A 24,453-nucleotide genomic window follows, 5' to 3' on the forward strand; every position below is an offset into this window, starting at 1 on the left:
TGTGTCAGTTATGAGAACATGGATACCAGATTGGATTAGATTGAATAATAACAGGCAACAAAATCAAAATCTCATATGTGGCAAACTTTTGACATGTTGGCATTTAAGAGGAACAGAATCAAAGTAATATAAGATCTTGAGAGGTGCTGTGTTGCAGCTGAGAAATTTTAAAGTCTTTTTCCTTTTTTTTTTTTTTTTTTGGAAATGGTCCAGCAGAGAGAAAAAGATGGATAATACAAGAAAATAAAGGTGATCCTGAAGAAGAGAAGTCCTTGAAATTGTGAAAAGGGATGGAGTCTAGGGGTTGGTGGAGGGGTTGACTTTGGACAGAATTGGGTCAAGTCTTCCAAGTAGCAAGAGGAATAAACTATTTGTCTTAAAACTTGTCCTTCAGATTTGGGACCATTCTATTCTAAACTACTCCTAAAAGCAACTTATCATGCCATGAGTATCCACAGTTTTCAAATGGAAGTTTCCAGCTATGCTGAACTCTTTGGACTTTTTTAGAATTATTCTGTTTCTGGTAATTACAGAATCAATATTTCTAGTTATTATTTAGTCAATTATATATATGAATCATTTTGTATAGTATTATTGCGTTGTTTCAAATGATAGTTAAGAAAATTTCACAAAGCTTTTTCTAAAAAAAAAAGAAAAATTACTAGATCATTTCTTCTTAGCCTTTTGGCTATCAAGTGGAAAATAACTAGATCATTTTTTCTTTTAGCTTAAATTTGGGCAAATTTCATTAGCATTGTGTTTTATTGCAGCCATGATAATCAGTCATTAATTATTAGTTCCCTTACAAATAAATATATCTGACAGAATTATCTAGGACTTTACATCTCAATGGTTCCTAGAAGTATTCTGCTAGTGAATCTGTGGATATGGACTTAATGTATTCATTTTTATTGACATGCGGTGATCAATGAGGCTTTAACAATTAAAGCAACCTGCAAGGTCATAACAGAGAGTATACCAAAGCAGCAGATAACCAACAACTATAGAGAATGTCAATTTGGGGAGAGACTGATGTATATAAGCTAAATGATATACAGACCGCATTATTCCATGTGGGCTCTAGTCAATTAACTGTGAAGACCCTTTTGAAAGTGTGCCATACTTCCTAATTACAATGCTTTGAAATTTAAGTTTGCTATTGTATTGATTTAACTTGAAGCTTGCTACCTTCAATATGCTCTCATTATATATCTGAAAAGGCCATGTAACAAAAAGATATTTGTCTATTCTTTTTTTTTTTTGAGACGGAGTCTCGCTCTGTTGCCCAGGCTGGAGTGCAGTGGCGCGATCTCGGCTCACTGCAAGCTCCGCCTCCCAGGTTCATGTCATTCTCCTGCCTCAGCCTCCTGAGTAGCTGGGACTACAGGCGCCCGCCACCGCGCCCGGCTAATTTTTTGTATTTGTCTCGGCCTCCCAAAGTGCTGAGATTATAGGCGTGAGCCACCGCGCTCGGCTTTTGTCTATTCTTTTTGAGAAGATTTGATGTAAAAAAAAGTATATTATTCATTGTAACCCTGATAATACACAACCGAAGGAAGCAAATATGGGCTTGATGTTTGATTCTGAAGTCACCTCAATGAACACAGAATGAGAAAGCACGTGAAAGCAATTATTATGTATGTCAGGCCTCTGAGCCCAAGCCGAGCCATTGCATCCCTTGTGACTTGCACGTATATGCCCAGATGGCCTGAAGTAACCGAAGAATCACAAAAGAAGTGCAAATGCCCTGCCTTGCCTTAACTGATGAGGTTCCACCACAAAAGAAGTGAAAATGGCCGGTCCTTGCCTTAAGCGATGATATTATCTTGTGAAATTCCTCTTCCTGGCTCATCCTGGCTCAAAAACTCCCCCACTGAGCACCTTGTAACCCCCACTCCTGCCCGCCAGAGAACAGCCCCCCTTTGACTGTAATTTTCCTTTACCTACCCAAATTCTATAAAACGGCCCCACCCTTATCTCCCTTCCCTGACTCTCTTTTCGGACTCAGCCTGTCTGCACCCAGGTGAAATAAACAGCCATGTTGCTCACACGAAGCCTGTTTGGTGGTCTCCTCACACGGACACACATGACAATGTATACTTCAGAATTCCTTTGCACAAATAAGTTTTCATTAATAGAAGAAACTTAAGAAGTAACACTTAATGAAGTAGGATATATTCTTTTCAAACTGGGAAAGGAATTTGATAGTGTTTATAAAATGACTTGAATTAAGCGTTAATTTTCTGAAATAATAATGATTATTCTAAATGTTTCTCAAAAGTGAGTTTACCTCTCATAACACAACTGACTTTCCAAATTTAAATTTTCTGACATTTTTTTGATTCAGTAAACTAATTACCCTATGGTGATCTACAAGAAACATTTTAAAGACTTAAATTCAGAGTATCATGTATCTAGCATTTCAAAATGCACTCAACTGGATCGTAATACAAGTTAATAAGAATTAAAATTTATCATTCAATAATTGCCTTCAATATTGCAAATTTCTCTTAATAAGATAACCATAATCTTTATTTTTATATTTACACTGAAATATCTCACAGGAAGGTTTTCTAAAAATATGATTAATATAACCATGTTTTATTTTTTAGCAAGGATATTTTTTCATCTCTGTTTTCTCATATGAAATACTAAAATTATAAACTGTTCACTTTCAGTTTCTTTTCAATATGTTTATATTAGCATAACAGACAGTTCACCTCTTGGCAAAGATAAGAGAAAAATGAGGCAAGCTAGAATTAAAGCTGAATCAAGTGAATCCTATGCAGCAGAAAGATTTAAGTAGAAATTTTAACTGTAAGTCATTTATACTAGAACTTCTCTTATCAGGTTAGAGTAAAAAAATCATCAAAAACAAGACATATTTCAGGTAAAATTAAAGGACATGAGTAATTAGTGGATACCTATTGAAGCCTATACCTACGATATGCTAATCTTTGTTTCCATAAGTTGTTGAGCCTCTAAAGGACATACATTTGTATGGCTCAGTAGATGTCACTAAATTGCCATGATCCAGTTCTTATTAAAAGCATGCATTGGCAGAAAGAAGCCAATTATACTTTATGATCTTGTCTATTTCTAGCCTATATTATCTTGCTTTAAAAAGTGCTTTCAAAATATATTTTGAAATTATTTTTTCTGAAAGAATAAGACTCAGGTCTTGGACTTGTGTACACTTTGAATTTTTATATTCTGGATCTATGATAACATACCCAGATACAATAGCTTCCCAGTAATTCCACGTAAATGCGCTGCTGTGTGCTTCTTTTTGTAACATCTGCCCTTTCTGATCAAAATCCAACCCAAAATACTCTCAAAACTCTTGAGGTACAGATGACTTCTAGACTGACATCAGCTGCATCATTTCAGCTGAACTTCCATAGAATAATAACAAATATCTTTTTCTAAAGAGAAAAAAAACCCCAAAACTCTGATGTTAAATGGATGCATCAAGTAAAACCAAAACTACTCTATGCTCCTCTGAGTTGACTAGCAGTGTTGATAATAGCAGTATATTTTATTAATTTCAGTAATTTTGTAATAGGTAATATGTTTTCAAGTAAAATGATGGGAAATGTCCTACTTTTAAATCTATAATTATTCTAATTTGTCTTTAAAAATAGCCCGTAAAAGGTGATTGGTAACCAATTTATCAGAGCACTGGAATAAATTGAATTAAAAATTACAGGCCAGGTGCAGTGGCTCAGGCCTGTAATCCCGGCACTTTGGGAGGCCAAGGTGGGTGGATCACTTGAGGTCAGGAGTTCGAGACCAGCCTGGCCAACATGGTGAAACCCTGTCTCTACTAAAATTACAAAAATTAGCTGGGCGTGGTGGCAGGCATCTGTAATCTCAGCTACTCCAGGGGTTGAAGAAGGAGAATTGCTTAAACCACAGAGGTGGAGGTTTCAGTGAGCGGAGGTAGCACCACTGCATTTCAGCCTGGATGATAGAGCAGGATTCTTTTTTGAAACACTGTTTCAAAAAAAGAAAAAAAAAAACTTAAACATGGTTAATGTCTATTCTAATTAACTGGCCTATGCAGGTTACATTTTAAAATCCTCTTTTCCCAAGTTAAATGATGAAATTTCACTCCTACTCTATCTTTTGTGTTAAAGGAATATATACCACTTGGAAAGGAAGAGAAAAATAGGTTTATGTTACAGGAACATTTCCTTGGTTGAGTAATTATGCAAAATGAAAATTAATTGTTCATTTTTTATTTTGTTCAAGTTAAAGTAAAATCAGTATTCCATGGTCATGTTTTTCTTGATACTACTGACAGGGGTTAATTAAAAGATTAATGGGATAATGTACACATTTCATTAAAAACAAATTTTTTATTTTTTGGAAAGTGGCTAAATAGATAATTTTTGTTTGTTTGTTTCCACTTCATTGATTTTCCAGCACTCTGAGCCAAAGTGTTCCTGCTCTAATTGACACACGTCCTATTCTTGGTTTCATTCTTAATATCTTCCAAATGAAGTGAAAAACTTGGATGCTTGCTTGCTGTAGTGATAATGTTTCCATTGTCTTTGTTCCAACTGTTACTAAAATTAGTAGTTTCTTTCAGACTGTTCTGTGTTTTGAATGCACAATTTGCTGGATTTTTATAATATTTTCTACCACTCAAACACATAAGAAGGTATATGATGTGACGATAAAACAATTTTTCATTCCTAGGCATTATGCACTAGTACGCTGGGTGAATCCTGGAGTAGTTTAAGTAATAGATAGTAGAAAGAGGCAATTATTTATAACATGTAATCTGACATGGCATGCATTCTGATGAAGTTATAATTATTTAATAGATAAATAGCATATATATCAGTACATACTTTATAAGCAATGCAATAAATCACTTAAAACCAAGAATAAAAGAAATATGAACACTTTGGTTCCAATTCAACTACTAAGTGTTATAAATTGTGTTTACTGATTTTTTGTTTTTATCCTAAAGATTGACAGTTATCATATTTTCCCTTATAGAAATAATTCTCATCTTGTTTATTCCACATTGTTTTAGCTGATGTACTCTTCCTCGTGGGTGTAAACCTAGAAAACCTTTTCCAGCTTCCCTTGTCATGAAATGTCCCCATGTGACTAATCTCTAGCCAACAGAATGCAGAAAGGGGTGGTATTTGCCACTTCTAGTCCTTCCCCATTAAGCCTTTCACCCGTCCTTCAGCATACTGACTGGTGAAGACTCATGTTCTCAGCAGAATATACGTGGAACACTTCAACTAATACAATTTGAGTAAGATTAAATAAACGAACTTTTCACAAAGATGTGGTCAGAGAATAGAAAAGCCACAAAGGATAGTACAGAATACCAGGACCACAACATAGTTGCTCTGACACTACCTCTACATCTAAAGACTAGAGGAAGAGAGAAGTTATCAGAACAGAGTAGAGGGCCATTTGCCAGGAGCAAAGACCTTGACTTCAGGGAGAGAACCAGCCCATGGGACACAATACAAGGTCAAAGGAATACACATTCAGGCTTTACCCTCCTGCCTCCCTATTTTTTTGCTATGAGGAAAGAATCTGTTCCAGACCTTTCTCCTTGGCTTGAAGGTGGCTGTCTTCTGTCTTCATGGTGTCTACCTTCTGTATGGGTCTCTCTCTGTGTCCTAATTTCCTCTTTTTATAAGAACACCAGTTATATTTTGTTAAGGGCCACCCTGATGAATTCATTTTAACATGATTACCTCTGTAATGACTCTGTAGCCATAAGCACATGTTCTGAGCTGCTGAGGGTTAACACTTCAATGCATAAATTTTGTGAAAACCCAATTTATTCCATAAAAGAGCCCACTAATTTAATCCACACAGGTAAGTCTCAGAGGACCAGTGCAAAAAGAAACGGGAAACGACCTGTAGAGCGGATCTGGAGAAGCCCAGACACTTAGCGCCTATTGTGTACTGTAGATTAGCCCACCGTATTAAGGAAAGTGAGTATTCCTTGGACTATTTATCTGATCTCTTAAATATCCTCCAGTAAGACTCTATTGCATGCGATGTAGTTCACAGTTCTTACTATGGCGTTTGATGACCTGTACAACCTTACTACTATTGCATTTTCATACCTGATTCTCATTCCCTCCTACCTAAATGATCTCAAATTATTTCCTTCCTCTCTTGTTTTGATACCAGTACTTAGTTAAGGAACACCCTTCTCCTATTATCATCTAACAAATTAATATAATGATATTCAGGCTTTGTATCTAGTTCTATATCACTTGAGAAAATATCTGCCAATGTGTGGATTTCATTGGTACATGTCAGTCTTCTAAAGTGACATGTCATTTACTGTTTATATAAATCATATGCCCTTTTTCAAAATGCTTTGCAATTTATTGTATATCTAATGCAATGATTTATTGTATCCAATGCATATGGATGACTGTACATAAACAAAACTGGTAAATTATTATCTCAAGGATAACTAAAGATGTTCTCATTTGTTCTAGGTTATTTGGCTTTGCAGAGTTTGTAGAATAGGAGCCACCTGCTCCCAAAGAGTCAAACCAATAAATTCACCATGAGATAGTTTTAGAACTGACAGAGTGTTTGCGAATTACTTACAAATTAGGATTTTGACTCAGAGCTTAAATGTAAGGCAACAAATAAAGGAATTTTTTAAAGTTAATGGCAGTATTTTTAATTGGTAGACATTTAGAAAAATCTAAAATCCCATAGTCGAGGAGGTCAGAAAAGCCTAACTTAACTCTATTTTTTTTTTTTTTTTTTTTTGGAGATGGAGTCTCGCTCTGTTACCCGGGCTGGAGTGCAGTGGCCAGATCTCAGCTCACTGCAAGCTCCGCCTCCCGGGTTTACGCCATTCTCCTGCCTCAGTCTCCCGAGTAACTGGGATTACAGGCATGTGCCACCATGCCTGGCTAATTATGTACTTTTTTTTGTTTTTTTTTTTTCTTTTTTGAGACGGAATCTCGCTCTGTCGCCCAGGCTGGAGTGCAGTGGCGCGATCTCAGCTTGACCCATCGCGCCCAGCCTTAACTCTGTCTTTTAATGCCAAATTCTACCCTTCTTCAAGGACAAGGTAGAAGTTAAGCAGTGACTTTAAATGGAAAAGAAAAAAAAAAAAAAACCCCAAAATACACTTGTTATTAAAAGCAAACTCAATTATTATATTAATATAATTATGCTTTAGTATATAATTATAATGTAATATATATTATAGTGTAATATATGCAATGATTACAAGTAGTGTATAGTATATTAACAACTTAATACAATACACAAGCATAATTATTATAACTACACCAACAGACACAAATAAAATATAACATCAGACTCTCACATTTGTGTTTTACAGAAAATACCTGTGCCACTATCTTCAGCTTCTCATCCCCTTCTACCTTAATGTTTTACCTGGCAGTGTTCAACAATAGAGTGACAAACGCTCACCCATTTGCATTTTGCTTCATGACATACTCTATGCTATTTTTCCGCATTCTAACTTTACTGCTTTATCCCATTTTGACTGTCCCTTTCATTAAAATATGAGCACCAGCTATAGTTAATTTCTCACTAAAATAATTTTTAGTATGTGTGCTTTTAGTATCTTTATCATGCCAAAGTATATTTCACCTGATTTTAAGCACTCCATATTTTCCTTCCTGCTTTTGTTATTTTAAGCAATCACACATTGCTTTTTTAAAAGGGCCGTCCTGCTCTGCAGAACAGCTTGTCTTTCCTTATTCTCAAAAATAATGAGCCAGGTTACTTTTTCATAGAGCATATTTGTTCCGCTTTTTCTGCGACAGATCTTCATCATGGGCCTAGCACCATTTTGCTGTCCTTTTCCTTCACAGTTCTATAAGAGTATGTAAGTCAAGACCCTTCTCCTACATTCATTTTCAAGAGGAAAGACTTATTTCAACAATAACAAAATAAAAGAGGGTAAAATTGGGGTGAATTGTATGCACACCATTTACCTTTACTTATAGGAATATGTTAACGGTCAAAACATTTTAGCTGCAACAATTCGCGAATTGTATTCAACTCACAATTCAGGGTTTTGACTTTCTTTCCCCAGGACTATGTTTTAAAGATACAGAAAAATAAAAGTAATGGAGCTTCACTCTTGTACTTTATAGATGATAATCATGGAGAAAATATATTTCTATAAATTTTTTATTACTTCAAGCACACCAAAAATCTGAGAAGAAATATTTCCGAGTTCAGATTATTTAGATCAGATATAGACAGGATATCAACTAATTTTTGATAAAAATAAAAAGCAACGGTGTATGCAAACTGAAGCCAAATTGTAGTCATATAACATAAAAGAAAGTGATTTTTTGGTTTTCTTAAAAATGACATTTTGTAATAAGGATAGTGAAAAATATGTATTCTTGGGATTTAAAACATCTTATACATTTAATGTTTCTTTTAAAAGAGACTGATGTCTTGTTACTTTAACAATAGAAACTGTCCGTTTTTAGTAGAAACAATGGTCAGGTCAAGGGGCAGGAGATCTGGGTTCTAATCTTGCTCCTTTACTGACTACCAATGTGAGAGAGAAAGTTGTCCAGCTTCTATGAGTCTCAGCTTTCAAATATGCAAAATGACTGCTACCGGCTGAATTGTGTTTCACTCAAAATTAACATGTTGATGTCTCAGCCATCAGTACCTGAGAATGTGACTATATTTGGAAATAGGGTCTTCAAAGAAGTAATAAGCTAAAATGAGGTCATCAGGGTAGGCTTTAATCCAATGCGTCTGGTGATCTTATTACAAGAGGAAATTAGTAGACACATACAAAGGATAGATGATGTGAAGACACAGGGAGAATACAGCCATCTACAAGCAAAAGGAGACCTCAAAAGAAATCAAACCTGTTGTCATTTTAATCTCAGAATTGTGAGACTAAATTGCAATTGTGAGATTAAATTGCTTGTAGAATAGTAAGAAAATTAATTACCGTTGTTTGAGCCACCTTCTCTGTGATACTTTGTTATGGCAGCCCAGCAACCTAGTAAAATAGGCATTATAAGTTTTATGATGATTAGATGTAATTATGTGTGTGTAAAGCATATGGTACACGGTAATTGTTTAGTGTGTGTTAATTAATATTGTTGTTTCTTCTGCTAGTATTTTTCCTGGACACATCATTTATAACTCTTATCTTTACCTGATCTTGAACATACAGCAGTTCTTTGCTGGTAGGGGGAAAACAGTAATTCAATTCATATTACATTTCCCTAGCATGGTTCATGGGACCTGTAACTTCACACTTTCAGATTTTGGAGTGAAAGCAGCCTTGAGATTGTGTCATTTTCTAGTTATGTCATTATCTGTACTTAATCTGTCTTTCAGTTTTGCATCTGAAAAATGTAGATAATTATAATTGTTTACAGGAATAAATTCATATATATAATTAGTACTTGATATAAATTCTTGATGAAGAAACTGTAACTATGATTTTTTCAAAAAATGATTTTTTTTAACTCTTTTCCAACCATGCTTGAGGCCAGGACAGCTTCTGTGGGTTTTCCCTGTGTCTCTCCATGATACCAACCTGTCATTTTGCTTTATTCAGGAGCCCATCTATGTCTTTCATGATTTGATTCTTACTGCCACCCATAGCTCATGGACTTGCTTCCCTAGAGATGATGGTCGTCCCTGCCCAGGGAAATTATTACCTCAGCTGAGATGGCATTTTCCAAAGTGTACTGCCCTCAACATTTGTTATTTAGGAGATTAAAATGATGAAGAAAGATATTAAATTTGTGTCTGTGTTGTGACACTTTCAAGTATGGTGACACTAAGCATTAAGAAAAAAAGAAAAAAAGATGATTTATGAAATAGCATCTCAGAGTTCTAAGCTCATGTTCATTTTGAGTATTTTGGATGGGGGGTAGATGTGATGAAGGCTTTCCTCAATTTATTTGATGATACATTATTTTTTGGTCAATTATCTGTAAGAATCTGTATTCTAGATAATATAATTTGGGTAGTTGTGGCCTAAAGAAGGTAGAATTTTCTTAAAACCTCTCATTTAACTTTTTTCCCAGTCTCTGTTTAGGATTCTCTTTTCCGCCCTCCCCCCCCCTTTATATTGGCTTTAAATAGATATTTCCTTTTACTGAATAATCTATTGCCAGAAAATAATTTAATCTACATACCAGCTTATGGCTGTGGTATGTGTTGTCAGGATCATTCCAAGAAATAAAAAAGGTGGAGGGAGGCAAGGCACATAACAAAAAAGCGTTACATCTGTATTAAAAATTAAAATTTACTAAAAATCAAATGAGAAAAAGGAGAAGTTTACTTATCAGATTGGCAAACTGATTTATTTCAGATGTTCATGAGCATTTGGGGATAGGGTCACCTTAAAACACAGCTTTGAAAATATTAATAATATACCTTAATTACTGGATCTGGATTGTGGTGGGCCATTTTAATTTCCTTCTTTATGCTTTTCTGGAAGTGCCACATTTTCTACACTGAATATAATTTACTTTGTTCATCAAAATAAATTACCAGTTAAGTTTATGTGTTAACAATTGCCGTATGAGAAAAATATGAGGCTTTTATGGATCTTTTGTAAATCTCCTTATGTGAGTTCATTGGTAATATAATCCTGGCCAGGGGCAGTGGCTCCCCTGTAATCTCAGCACTTTGGGAGGCCCAGGTGGGCGGATCACGAGGTCAGGAGATCGAGACCATCCTGTGAATGGTGAAACCCCATCTCTACTAAAAATGCAAAAAAATTAGCCAGGTCCACTGGTGGTGGGCGCCTGTCGTTCCAGCTACTAAGGAGGCTGAGGTAGGAGAATGGCATGAACCTGGAAGGCGGAGCTTGCAGTGAGCCGAGATCGCGTCACTGCACTCCAGCCTGGGAGACAGAGCGAGACTCCGTCTCAAAACAACAACAACAACAACAACAACAACAACAACAACAACAAATAATGATAATGTAATTCCTATATTATTTTCTCAGTACATTTTTTAGAATATATAGAAAAGCTTGACAGATACTAATTCATACACATGCACATGTTAATACTAATCAGTATAACCTCAATTTTGAAATGACAAGGACAATATTATGAGTATTTTATAATATTCATAATATTTGCTACTTTGCTACTTAATGAGATTAAGTGGAAAATAAATAATTATCTTACCTGATAAGCAGTGTATACTTTTGCCCGTCGTCCACTCTAATAGCAGTACTAATGCTTTTAAATTTTGCTTCACCAGGACAGTAAAAGTGGTACTGTTGGGGAAAAAAAGTTTGTCCTCAGTTTTTCAGCATGAAATTAATACCTTATATTTGCACTGGACTTTATAATTTATCAATATATTTTACATCACTTTGGAGAGACATGAAGTTTGAAACTTAAAGAGAAGTGATAACTGAAGGTTTACAACTAGTAAGTCCTATAATTAATATGCACAAATATATGAGTATTATATAGATACAAATACACATGCATATATGTGTACACACACATATCCAGATTATTTTCCAGTATTCTGAGGAACATGGTTGGGAAAGGCAACATTCTCTACTAGTAGAAAGCAAGTATTCTTGGAATCTTTCTTACATAACAGCAGTTGAGCAAGGCAAGGAGTAGTTAATACAATCTAGAGGACAATATTAATGTCACAGGAAGGGAAACTTTAAGATTGTGAAATCTAACCATTCATTCCAAGCTTTTGGAGATATCAGGGTGTCTGGCATTTGCAGAATTATTGCTAATGGCAACTAAGTTATGATCTACAGAGGAAAAATCATTTTCTATATCAGGTATGATTAACCAAGCATCCCCAGGAAATCCATGGATGTGCTACAGTGGCTTATTAAGCTTCTTAGCAAGCATGTGCCTACACGTATATTGATTATACCATGTCTATTCTTTCCCAGAGAGGGGTTTTAATGTTTTTATTGTATCTAAAAGTGATCTATAACCCACGTGTTAAGAAACTCACTTGCATTGTGTTTCATAACATGTGTCCCTAGCTGTATTTAAGTAGATACACCCAAATACGCTCACATGTAGTCCAAAGACAAAGATAATGCTATATATTTTAACTTTTTATGATATTTGGCCATTGCAAAACACTCCTTTCTTTTATAAGATTATTGTCAGTTGACTTTAAAAACTCTAATAAGAAGCATTAGGAGGAATTACTGGAGACTTGTAGGATTGTAGGTTAAAATATTTTGTGAAATAATGTATTACTAAGACTAATGGATAGCCACTGCTTTCCCTATAAAATGGGAAAAAAAATAATTCACAATAGGTTCAATGAAGATATTTAGGAACTATAAAACTAATTAGTGAAGAGAGGTATAGCATTTCTTTCCCTTTGGTTTTATGAAAAAGAAAGGATATATACTTACGCGTCTATAATAATTACTGTTATTTACTTAGTTGCAGTAATTTGTCAGTCTCCGTCTTAAGAAAATTTAAGGTTATTTAGTCTTCAGTTAGATGATCAGAGTTCAAATCCCAGCTCTATTACTTAGGAGTTTTGAGACTTCACATGTGTTTTGTGCTAAAATCTACTCACTTGTAAAATGGGGCAATACAAATTTTTGTGTGGTTTAAATTGGTAAATGAATAAATATTGTGAAGTAAATATTACAAGTGGGCAAATAAGTCAGTCAAAGTAGAACACACAGAATTATACCTGGGATATAATCATATATGAAGGCTATGAGGGCTAGCTTTTTTCTGGCTCCTTCTCCCAGGCTGGAGTGACATGGTGCTATATGTATATGTATTATATTACTTCAGAAACATGGACATTTAAAGAAAATCAAACTAAGAGAATTTGCCTATTTAAATAATAAGGTATAACTCATTCATCCTTTCATGGAAATTCACAACATGTACACTTAAATCGCATCATAAAAGAGATGGTAGACCAAATGCGGTTATTATGTTTCATATATTAGAATTACATGAGTTAATTACCTTATTGTGCTGAGTTATTGCAATGATAATTGGGATGACTTCCCTAAACCAGGTATTCAGAGCAGGGGTATGAGACAATTTGTTAAGGTAGAATGATGTTGGGAAAAGAGTATGCACTTTCAAATCAAAGTTGGTTTCAAAATGTTATTAGCTGCGTAATCTTGGACTTTTGAAAGGTTCTTATAACGCTTACCAAGTGCAAAGTCAGCAATCTCAAACTTTTTGATCTCACAATCCCTTTGCATTCATAATAATTATTGAGAACCCCAAGGAGTTTTTTTTTTAACTGGGTTGTGTCTATCAATATTTACACTGCTAAATATTACAACAGACATTTTTAAGATACAAAAATACGTAATAAAATGATACATTAGCGATTAGAGCAAGGATATCATTGCATGTCATGTAGCCTCTGGAAAACTCCACTATACACTTATGAGAGTAAAAGTGAATAAGGCAAATAACACCCCTTGCCTAACAGAAAACTTATGAAAACAGGTTTTCTCTTCAGGACCCTCTAAATAAATCTTGGGATTCCTTAGGGGTTCCCAGACTATACCTGCCCTTAAGGTTATAAAAACGGTAACAATTATTATCATTGGGAAATTAAGAAATTGGGAAAATGCTCAATAAAGAAGTAGAAGTTGAAAATAAGTAGAAAAAAAGACAATGAATGTTAATTCAAATCATGTACTGTTTGAAATATTAATATCTAAATATCTATAAACTGATCTATCTGTGTAAATTTTTCTCTGTATATTATATGAGCTTCTTAATGATTATCTCTTGCCTTCTAAATGATATTCTAATTAGGTATATTTTCCAGAAAAAACTAGAGACATTTTGAGCAAAATACGCTGACGATTAAATTTTTTAAATTTATAAATATGTGATTAATGAAACCCAGTTAGCTTATTTTTTGAATAAGTTCTTAACTACTTGATATTATTATGAATTTTTTTTTTTTTTTTTTTTTTTTTGCTTAAAAATACTTTGTTGTTGGTTCATATATATGTAGAAAGAAATTATAAAAGTAGAGGAAGAGACATCCTGGCTATCAGTATAAAATATAAAGTTTAAATTTTATTTTGAAAATAACCAATAAAGCACATAATTAGAACAACTTTGTATTTTTTTAAAAATTAAGTGAACCGAATAACTTACCTTTAAAGTACCATTTTCAATAAACAATTGAATAAAAAATCCATCTACTAAATTTGAGTCTTGTTTGACACAGAGCAGGAGTCCATAGGAGCTGAAGGTCTGAAATTCTAGGGAGATGTTATTTTGTGGATTTAAAACCACATTCTGAAATTCTAGATAGGAATCTCCATAATAGCAAACACAACTGAAATCTGTGGAGTCAGAAAGAAAATACAATTTAGGTTGAAATAAATATTCAATACTTAGGTTTTACATTAACATAGGATACGTTTTCTCTGATGGCTCATACATGACTCTTTCCTGCCTCTTTCAAGCCCAGGCATTTATTTCCTTTGGAATAGTCATAGCAGTTGTGTCATGATTTCTTTGTATTTGATGGCTTCATGATGAAATCTCATTGTAAGGCAAGGAAATCAAGATGATTACTTTTCAACACTGCTTTTACTTAGATTTTATAAGTTAACAGAAAATGGCACATTTTCTAAATATGTACTTATTTCTTCTTTATATATGATATTGATACAAAATTATGATTAGTATTGTTAATAATTTGATTTGGGAGGTTTATGAGGGAATGCTAGAGACTGAGAAGCATAGAAATTGTTAACCTTTTGTATTAACACTCTAAATTATATGAGTTTCTTAACAACTCTCTCTTCTTCACCTTCTGAATGATATTCTAATTAGCTGTAGATTTTCAGAAAAAAATGAAGACACTTTGAGCAAAATATTCCACGATTAAATTTCTTACATTTATAAATATGTGACTAATAAAAACAAGTTAGCTTATTTTTGAATAAGTTGTTAACTACATTATGTTATTATTAAATCATTTTTTTTGCTGGATAAATACTGGATTGATTGTTCTTGGCTAATGATTCTTGAAACGATGGATTTGAATATCCCCTTTCTTCCAATTCCTTTCTTCTTTTGCTATTTTCATGACCTCCCCAACTCAAGCTATCTTTCTCTTTTAAAACTTTCGAATTATGTACTATCTATAACTACTAGAAAATATTATTTGTAAAACCACGTGAGTTTTAGTTTGCTGTCTATCATAGGATAATAATCATTTTTGATTCCGTACTTTAAAACTTCAAGAAATTTTATATCCTATATATGCTGTCTTTATTTTGAATTTTTAATGAAGTTTTAGAATTACTTATTTTGCTACGTTTTCAAATTTGTAACAATTTCTAAATAAATAATCAGCTAAGTCTCAAATTAATTTTTTTCACTAGAAATAAGAAAGTTCAAAATACTGCCAAGAAATATTTGCACTTCATAGACATAAAAGCATGTGTATATGTGTGTGTGTTTGTGTGTGTGTTTAATCAAGGACTGAGTGCATTAGTGAAGGACAGCTTAATGATTGAAAAAATAACAATGTCCTTTCAATTTTGTCATTCTAATTTTTTCAGTTGTTAAATGATAGGGACATATTTTTTTTTTCCCATGTAGAGTTTCAATGGTGATGTTAAAAGCATAACATAATAACATTTTAAACACTAAGAAATTGTTTTAAAGATTTCTGGCATTTATTTTAACAAATTGAGAATAAAGCCATATATCAGTTTGATTTAAAGTTCAAATTGTGAAAGAGCATAAAATAATTTCAAAAATTAACATTACAACAAGAATATACCCAATATTGATTAAAAGAAAAAACTATAACATACAGGGGATCTTCCAAAAGTTCACATAAAATATGTATTATTTAAAAACTATGGATGAATTTCACTCATCATAACATGTCTGAACAGAATCTATTTTGAGTTACTAAGAAGGATAAGACATCTGTTTAAAAGTAGTCCCTATCAGTACAACATGAATTCTGCTAAAATTGAAGCAAGAACAAATATCAAATTTATGATGAAGCTTGGGTGGAAGAATGGTAAAATCACTGATGCTTTACAAAAATTTATGTGGACAATGCCCCAAAGAAATTCACAGTTTACAAGTGAAAAACTTGTTTTAAGAAGGGACAAGACTATGTTGAAGATGAAGTCCTTAGTGGCTGGCCATCTATATCAATTTTCAAGGTAAAAATTAATCATATTCATGCCCTAATTGAAAAGGATCAATAATTAACAGTAAAAACAATAGTCAACAGCATTGACATCTCAACTGATTCAGGTTACACAACTCGGAATGCAAAATTAAAGTTGAGCAAACTTTCCACTCAGTGGGTATCAAAACTGTTGTGCCCAGATCAGCTGTAGACAAGAACAGAGCTTTCAACTGAAATTTTAAACAAATAATAATAATATCTTGAAGTATGTCTTTGAAGAGTTGTAACAGGAGATGAAACATGGCTCCACTAGTATGATATTGAAGAAAAAGCACAAAGGAATGGCTATTAAGATGTGAAATTGGTCCAGTCAGAGCAAAAGTGGACCAGTTAAGATCAAACATCATTGATATGGTTTGGCTCTATATCCCCACCCACATCTCATTTTGTAGCTCCCACAATTCCCATGTGTTGTGGGAGGGACCCAGTGGAATATGATTGCATCACAGAGAGGATTTTTCCTGTTCCGTTCTTGCAAGATTGAATGGGTCTCATGAGATATGATGATTTTAATAACAGGAGTTGCCCTGCATAAGCTATCTCTGCCTGCTGCCATCCATGTGAGATGTGACTTGCTCCTCCTTTCCTTCCACCATGATTATAAAAAGGTATCTGAAAATGTGAAATCGACTTTGGAACTGGGTAACAGGCAGAGGTTGGAGCAGTTTGGAGGGCTCAGAAGAAGACAGGAAAATGTGGGAAAGTTTGGAACTCCCTAGAAACTTTTTCAATAGCTTTGACCAAAATGCTGATAATGATATGGACAATGAAATCCGGGCTGAGGTGGTCTAAGATGGAGATGAGGAACTTGTTGGGAACTGGAGCAAAGGTGACTCTTGTTATGTTTTAGAAAAGAGACTGGAGGTATTTTTCCCCTGCCCCAGAGATTGTAGAACTTTGTGCTTGAGAAACGTGACTTAGGAATCTGGCAGAAAAAATTTCTAAGAAACAAAACATTCAAGAGATGAATTGTGTGCTGTTAAAGGAATTCAGTTTTATAAGGAAAGCAGAGCATAAAAATTCAGAAAATTTGCGCCCTGACAATGAGATAGAAAAGAAATTTTTCTGAGGAGAAATTAAAGCCTGCTGCTGATCTTTGCATAAGAATGAGAAGCTGAACGTTAATCCCCTAAGATAACAGGGAAAATATCTGCAAGGGATGTCAGAGGTCTTCATGGCAACCCCTCTCATTACAGGCCTCGAGGCCTAGAAGGAAAATGTGGTTTTGTGGGCCAGTCTAAGGTTCTGTCTGCTGTGTACAGTCTAGGGATTTGATGACCTATGGTCCAGCTATTCCAGCCATGACTAAAAGGGGCCAAGGTACAGCTTGAGCTGTTGCTTCAGAGGGTGGAAACCCCAAGCCTTGGAAGCTTCCATGTGGTGTTGAGCCTGCGGGTTCACAGAAGTCAATAATTGAAGTTTGGGAACCCCCGCCTAGATTTCAGAAGATATATTTCATCTGCTCTGGATGCCCAAGCAGAAGTTTGCTGTAGGGGCAAGGTCCTCATGGAGAACATCTGCTAGGACAGTGTAGAAGGGAAATGTGGGGTGGGAATCCCAACACAGAGTCCCTACTGGGGCACCGCCTAGGGGAACTGTAAGAAGGCGACCATTCTCCAGACCTCAGAATGGTAGATCCACTGACAGCTTACACTGTGCACCTGGAAAAGCCACAGACATTCAACACCAGCCCATGAAGGCAGCCAGGAGGGAGGTTGTACCCTGCAAAACCACAGTGGTGGAGCCGCCCAAGACAATGGGAACCCACCTCTTGCATCAGCGTGACTTGGATATGAGACATGGAGTCAAAGGAGATCATTTTAGAGCTTTAAGATTTGACAGCCCTGCTGGATTTTGGACTTGCATGGGACTTGTAGCCACTTGGTTTTTGCCAATTTTTCCCATTTGGAATGGCTGTATTTACCCAATGCCTGTAGCCCCATTGTATCCAGGAAGTAACTAACTTGCTTTTGCTTTTACAGGCTCATAGCGGGGAGGGACTTGCCTTGTCTCAAATGAGTCTTTGGACTGTGGACTTTTGAGTTAATGCTCAAATGAATTGAGACTTTGGGAAACTATTGGGAAGGCACAATTGGTTCTGAAATGTGAAGATATGAGTTTCGGGAGGGGCCAGATGTGAAATGATAAGATTTGACTCTGTGTCCTCACCCAAATCTCATCTTGTAGCTCCCATAATTCCCACATGTTGTAGGAGGGACCTGGTGGGAGATGACTGAATTCGGGGCAGGTCTTTCCCGTGCTGTTCTTGTGATTATGAACGGGTCTTCCAAGATCTGATGGTTTTAAAAACCAGAGTTTCTCTGCAAAATCTCTCTCTTGGCCTGCTGCCATCTACGTAATATGTGACTTGCTCCTCCTTGTCTTCTGCCATGATTATGAGTCCTCCCCAGCCATGTGGAACTGTAAGTCCAATAAAACTCTTTCTTTTGTAAACTGCCCAGTCTCAGTTATGACCTTATCAGTAGCATGAAAATGGACTAATAGAGTCATTAAAAAAGATTTCTGGGGGATGCTCAAGACATTTTTCTTTTTGACTTTCTGGAGGGCCAAAGAAGGATAACATGTCCATATTATTACAGTGTTTTAAGAAAGTTAGTCAAAGCTCTAGCAGAAAAATGCCCAGGAAAGCTTCACCAGAGAGTACTACTCCACCATGAAAATGCTCTTGCTTATTCCTCTCATGAAATTATGGGTAATTTGTGAGATTTTCAATAGAAAATCTTTAGGCATTTACCTTATAGTTCTGATTTGCCGCTTTCTGACTTCTTTTTGTTTTCTAATCTTTATTTTCCTTCAGTTAATAATGTAAAAAGGCTGCACTGACATGGGTACAGTCCCAGGACACTCATTTCCTTAGAGATGGACTAAATGGCTGGTATTATTGCTTGTAAAAGTGTGTTGACCTTGCTGAGGTTTATGTTGAGAAATAAAGTTTATTTTAAAAATTTTTATCTAATACCATTTTTCACAACATTTTGAAGTCTTTTCATATTGTTTTATAGCTTTTAGGAAGAAATATATCACCTGACAACAACAAACTCAAAAACTCCTTAATATTATTAAGATATGTATTTTATAGACTAATTTTTAAGAAATTCAGTGGCTTTTTCATTATGTGACTAATTACCTGTATGGAAACCCATATATGCACTCAATTGTAAAGTACTTGAGAGTATGTTGGGTTTATCATTCTATTCCAGTAACCTAGCACAATATATGATTCTGTTAAGCATCTGAAAAACACATACTATAGCTTGGATGTTTGTCCCCTCCAAATCTTACATTTAAATGTAATCCCCAGTGTTAGAGGTGGGGCCTAGTGGAAGGTGTTTGGATCATTGGGGATGATCCTTCATGAATGGCTTGGTGCCATCCTCACAGTAACGAGTGAGTTCTCACTCTGAGTTCACATGCGATATGGCTGTTTAAAAGAGCCTCTTTTGAGAAATGTCTGTTCATATCCTTTGCCCACTTTTTGATGGGGTTGTTTGTTTTTTTCTTGTAAATTTGTTTGAGTTCTTTGTAGGTTCTAGATATTAGCCCTTTGTCAGATGAGTAGATTGCAAAAATTTTCTCCCATTCTGTAGGTTGCCTGTTCACTCTGATGGTAGTTTCTTTTGCTGTGCAGAAGCTCTTTAGTTTAATGAGATCCCATTTGTCAATTTTGGCTTTTGCTGCTATTGCTTTTGGTGTTTTAGACATGAAGTCTTTGCCCATGCCTATGTCCTGAATGGTACTACCTAGGTTTTCCTCTAGGATTTTTATGGTATTAGGTCTAACATTTAAGTCTCTAATCCATCTTGAATTAATTTTCGTATAAGGAGTAAGGAAAGGATCCAGTTTCAGCTTTCTACTTATGGCTAGCCAATTTTCCCAGCACCATTTATTAAATAGGGAATCCTTTCCCCATTTCTTGTTTCTCTCAGGTTTGTCAAAGATCAGAAGACATTCATACAGCCAACAGACACATGAAAAAATGCTCATCAACACTGGCCATCAGAGAAATGCAAATCAAAACCACAATGAGATACCATCTCACACCAGTTAGAATGGTGATCATTAAAAAGTCAGGAAACAACAGGTGCTGGAGAGGATGTGGAGAAATAGGAACACTTTTACACTGTTGGTGGGATTGTAAACTAGTTCAACCATTATGGAAAACAGTATGGCGATTGCTCAAGGATCTAGAACTAGATGTACTATATGACCCAGCCATCCCATTACTGGGTATATACCCAAAGGATTATAAATTATGCTGCTATAAAGACACATGCACACGTATGTTTATTGCAGCACTATTCACAATAGCAAAGACTTGGAATCAACCCAAATGTCCATCAGTGACAGACTGGATTAAGAAAATGTGGCACATATACACCATGGAATACTATGCAGCCATAAAAAAGGATGAGTTTGTGTCCTTTGTAGGGACATGGATGCAGCTGGAAACCATCATTCTTAGCAAACTATCACAAGAACAGAAAACCAAACACCGCATGTTCTCACTCATAGGTGGGAACTGAACAATGAGATCACTTGGACTCGGGAAGGGGAACATCACACACCGGGGCCTATCATGGGGAGGGGGGAGGGGGGAGGGATTGCATTGGGAGTTATACCTGATGTAAATGACGAGTTGATGGGTGCAGCACACCAACATGGCACAAGTATACATATGTAACAAACCTGCACGTTATGCACATGTACCCTACAACTTAAAGTATAATAATAATAAATAAATTTAAAAAAAAAAAAAAAAAAAAAGAGCCTCTCTCTCTGTCGTTTCCTCTTTTGCCATGTGATACCCTGCCTCCCCCTTCACCTCCACCATGATTCCTGAGGGCCTCACCAGAAGCGGAGCAGATGTTAGTGCTATGCTGATACAGCCTGCAGAACCGTGAACCAATTAATCCTTTTTCTTTTGTAAATTACCCAGCCTCAGGTATTTCTTGATGGCAATACAAAACAGACTAACACAGTATCTAATAGAAAATATAATTGCTTTTGTTTAAATGTGCTTGGAAAATTATATAGTTAAATATAGATTTTAAAAAGTCAGGAAGATATTTTGCATAGTGTTTTCAATCATATTTGTGGTGTTTTCTATTCAAATATGTAAGTACAGATTTTATTTTACACTTCCCTCAGCAAAAATTTTAAACAGATGAGAATAATTATAGCAAGCACAGAATAGCTTCATGAAGAAAACATAAATACTGAGATTATTTTCAGTAATAATGGGCTAAAGTAAAATTATAATTCTATATATTTTTATTATCTAGAATTAAAGAATAAATTTCTGCACTTAAGTTTTTACCTTCCTAAATAGAAGGAACTTTATCTGAATTGTATGGATTCATATTATGATTATACCTATAATTTTTATGCTTTTGGTACAAATAACCAGAAATTCTAATTCCAGATAGTATCAGCCGTAAAGAAATGAAATAGCTTAAATAAAAGGAAGTTCAAGAATAGGGTGGGTTTTCAGATGGATGCAAGTTTATGGAAAAGCTTTACTGACTTCTCATAAAAGACCTAGATTACTTCTGTCTCTCCACTCTGATATTCACAGGCTGAATTTTAATATGAGACTTGCTTTATACACGATTCCAATGTGATGGCCAGTCACTCCGTTTCCAAAACTGTTCTTCTGTCATAAGAGGAAGAAAGAACTTTCTCAAGTTAAAGAGAACCTTTCCTAGAAGTTAACTGGCTAGAACTGGGTGACCAATGAAGCCATCTGCTGGAGATGAGGATAGGTTCAGCTCCCACTGAGAGCTATGGACCGGGATTCATAATGTGCAAAACTGGTATTCGGTTAGGAGGGAAACCTCAACATCTAATTCCAGTATTTCTCCAGATTCATGAATTATTTCCTGGCTTATATCTGATTGTCAGATTATAGACTTAAGATGCACAGTCACATGTCCAAGCTAAAGATATTAACTTTCAACTTCAACTTCCTGCCTCTGTTTCTCTTTATATGCAGTAGCTCTTGCCTTTATTTCCAGAAACTCATATTGAGTTTATGGATGAGTCTAGCCATTTAAACATTTACTTGAAACATGGTTGTTGCTAGACGGGTAGTTGCCAGTGTTTTTTTTTTTTTTTTCAATGTGTAATTATTTAAGTTTGCAGTGCATACTAATAGCCACTCCCACTGCGTGAGAATAAGGACAACTTAAAAGTTGTGTAAGAGAAAAATCAGGAATCAATGACCCTTCCCTCTCTACTGCAACAAAGAGAGGTTTTATAATAGAATAGAAAAATAATAGAATACATGTATTTTAGAAGAAATGAATAATAGAAGCTCTGAAGTATATGTGTGTATATATGTATATATAGAACAAAATAAAACAAATGAATATATTTCTCTCAGCTAAATTATGAACATTTACTCTAACACAATATATTCCTTTTAACAAGACAAATACATATATTTTTAAAGTGTAAAGGAATGTTAGCTTGGGGCATTTTTCTTTTTTTTTTGTTTTGTTTTGTTTTGGTTGGCAGATCATAAAATTCTATATCAATTTTTAGGAACCGAGTCTTTCTTATAGTTAGTGTTTCTATGTACAAGATTAAACGTGAAAGTTGGAATATTACGAGAGAATATCTGAATGCTAGGATTTTCTATAAATTTGATAGTTTAGTAATTACTCGGTAGTGATTGCTTAGCTTAAGATATATATGATTTAGTCCCATGTCTGGTAGTTATTGCCAATATAGTATAACCCACGAGTAACTGCCCAAAGAAAGAGTAATTATGTATTGCTCTCTGCAGTATGTATTATTAGATAAATGTTAGAAAACATTTTGCAACCAAAATGTAAAATGATCCCTTTCTCCAGGTATCTTGAAAACAATATCTAAGAAATAATAATGGAAATTTATAATGTATGTGCATGGGGGGGCGCTCATGTACATTTGCAACTTTTTCTGTTAAGTGAAGTATTAGTTTGAGAAAAAAACTTTATGTATGACACTTAAATATAATATTGAAAGGGTTACTATCCTGTTTATGAAGAAACCTGTATTACATCTTGATTCTTGATTCTAACAGTAAGCAGATCAGCAACTGTGTATTACCCACAGTTACTGTCTATAACTTGGGTCTCTGTGTGTTATTTCTGTAAAGAAGAGCTTGAATTTTATCAGTACAACATCTCTGCATATTTTATACTTTATATTTCTGTGTTCTACAAATTGTGTCTAATTCACCTTAAAATTCAACTTTACATAATCCATTTCAGGTCATCCCAATTAGTTTAATACCCACTAACAGAGCAGGATAAAGTAGGAAAATTAGCATTTATTTGTTTACTATGTAATAGGTTTTATTAGAAGCTTTACATATGCTTCTTGAAATTCTGATTTTTTTCCCTGGCAATGTAAAGGTTTATGTTATATGAGAAATAATACCACACATCTACAGCCATCTGATCTTTGATAAACTTGAGAAAAACAAGAAATGGGGAAAGGATTCCCTGTTTCATAAATGGTGCTGGGAAAATTGGCTAACCATAAATAGAAAACTGAAACTGGATCCTTTCCTTACTCCTAATATGAAAATTAATTCAAGATGGATTAGAGACTTAATGTTAGACCTAAAACCATAAAAACCCTAGAGGAAAACCAAGGTGATACCATTCAGGATATAGGCATGGGCAAGGACTTCATGTCTAAAACATCAAAAGCAATGGCCACAAAAGCCAAAATTGACAAATGGGATCTCATTAAACTAAAGAGCTTCTGCACAGCAAAAGAAACTACAGAGGGAACAGGCAACCTACAGAATGGGAGAATATTTTTGCAATCTACTCATCTGACAAAGGGCTAATATCCAGAACCTACAAAGAACTCAAACAAATTTACAAGAAAAAAACAAACAACTCCATCAAAAAGTGGGCAAACGATATGAACAGATACTTCTCAAAAGAAGACATTCATACAGCCAACAGACACATGAAAAAATGCTCATCGTCACCCGCCATCAGAGAAATGCAAATCAAAACCACAATGAGATACCATCTCACACCAGTTAGAATGGCAATCATTAAAAAGTCAGGAAACAACAGGTGCTGGAGAGGATGTGGAGAAATAGGAACACTTTTACACTGTTGGTGGGATTGTAAACTAGTTCAACCATTGTGGAAAACAGTGTGGCAATTCCTCAATGATCTAGAACTAGAAATACCATTTGACTCACTCATC

General features: G+C 34.9%; 1 protein-coding gene across 1 annotated transcript in view; it reads right to left on the reverse strand.

The window, feature by feature from the left end:
* Nucleotides 1-7,678: 7,678 nt before the first annotated feature.
* Nucleotides 7,679-24,453, reverse strand: part of LOC119620159 (protein eyes shut homolog) — a 167,808-nt gene continuing 151,033 nt past the window's right edge. The window contains exons 3-6 of the mRNA XM_073006186.1: nt 14,145-14,335; nt 11,181-11,272; nt 9,182-9,209; nt 7,679-7,861 (exon numbers count right to left, since the gene is read on the reverse strand). Coding sequence (XP_072862287.1) covers nt 7,679-7,861; nt 9,182-9,209; nt 11,181-11,272; nt 14,145-14,335 — 494 coding nt within the window. The remainder of the gene's footprint in view (nt 7,862-9,181; nt 9,210-11,180; nt 11,273-14,144; nt 14,336-24,453) is intronic.

The sequence above is a fragment of the Chlorocebus sabaeus genome, chromosome 17 (assembly GCF_047675955.1).
Source record: "Chlorocebus sabaeus isolate Y175 chromosome 17, mChlSab1.0.hap1, whole genome shotgun sequence".
NCBI classification, from domain to species: Eukaryota; Metazoa; Chordata; class Mammalia; order Primates; family Cercopithecidae; genus Chlorocebus; species Chlorocebus sabaeus.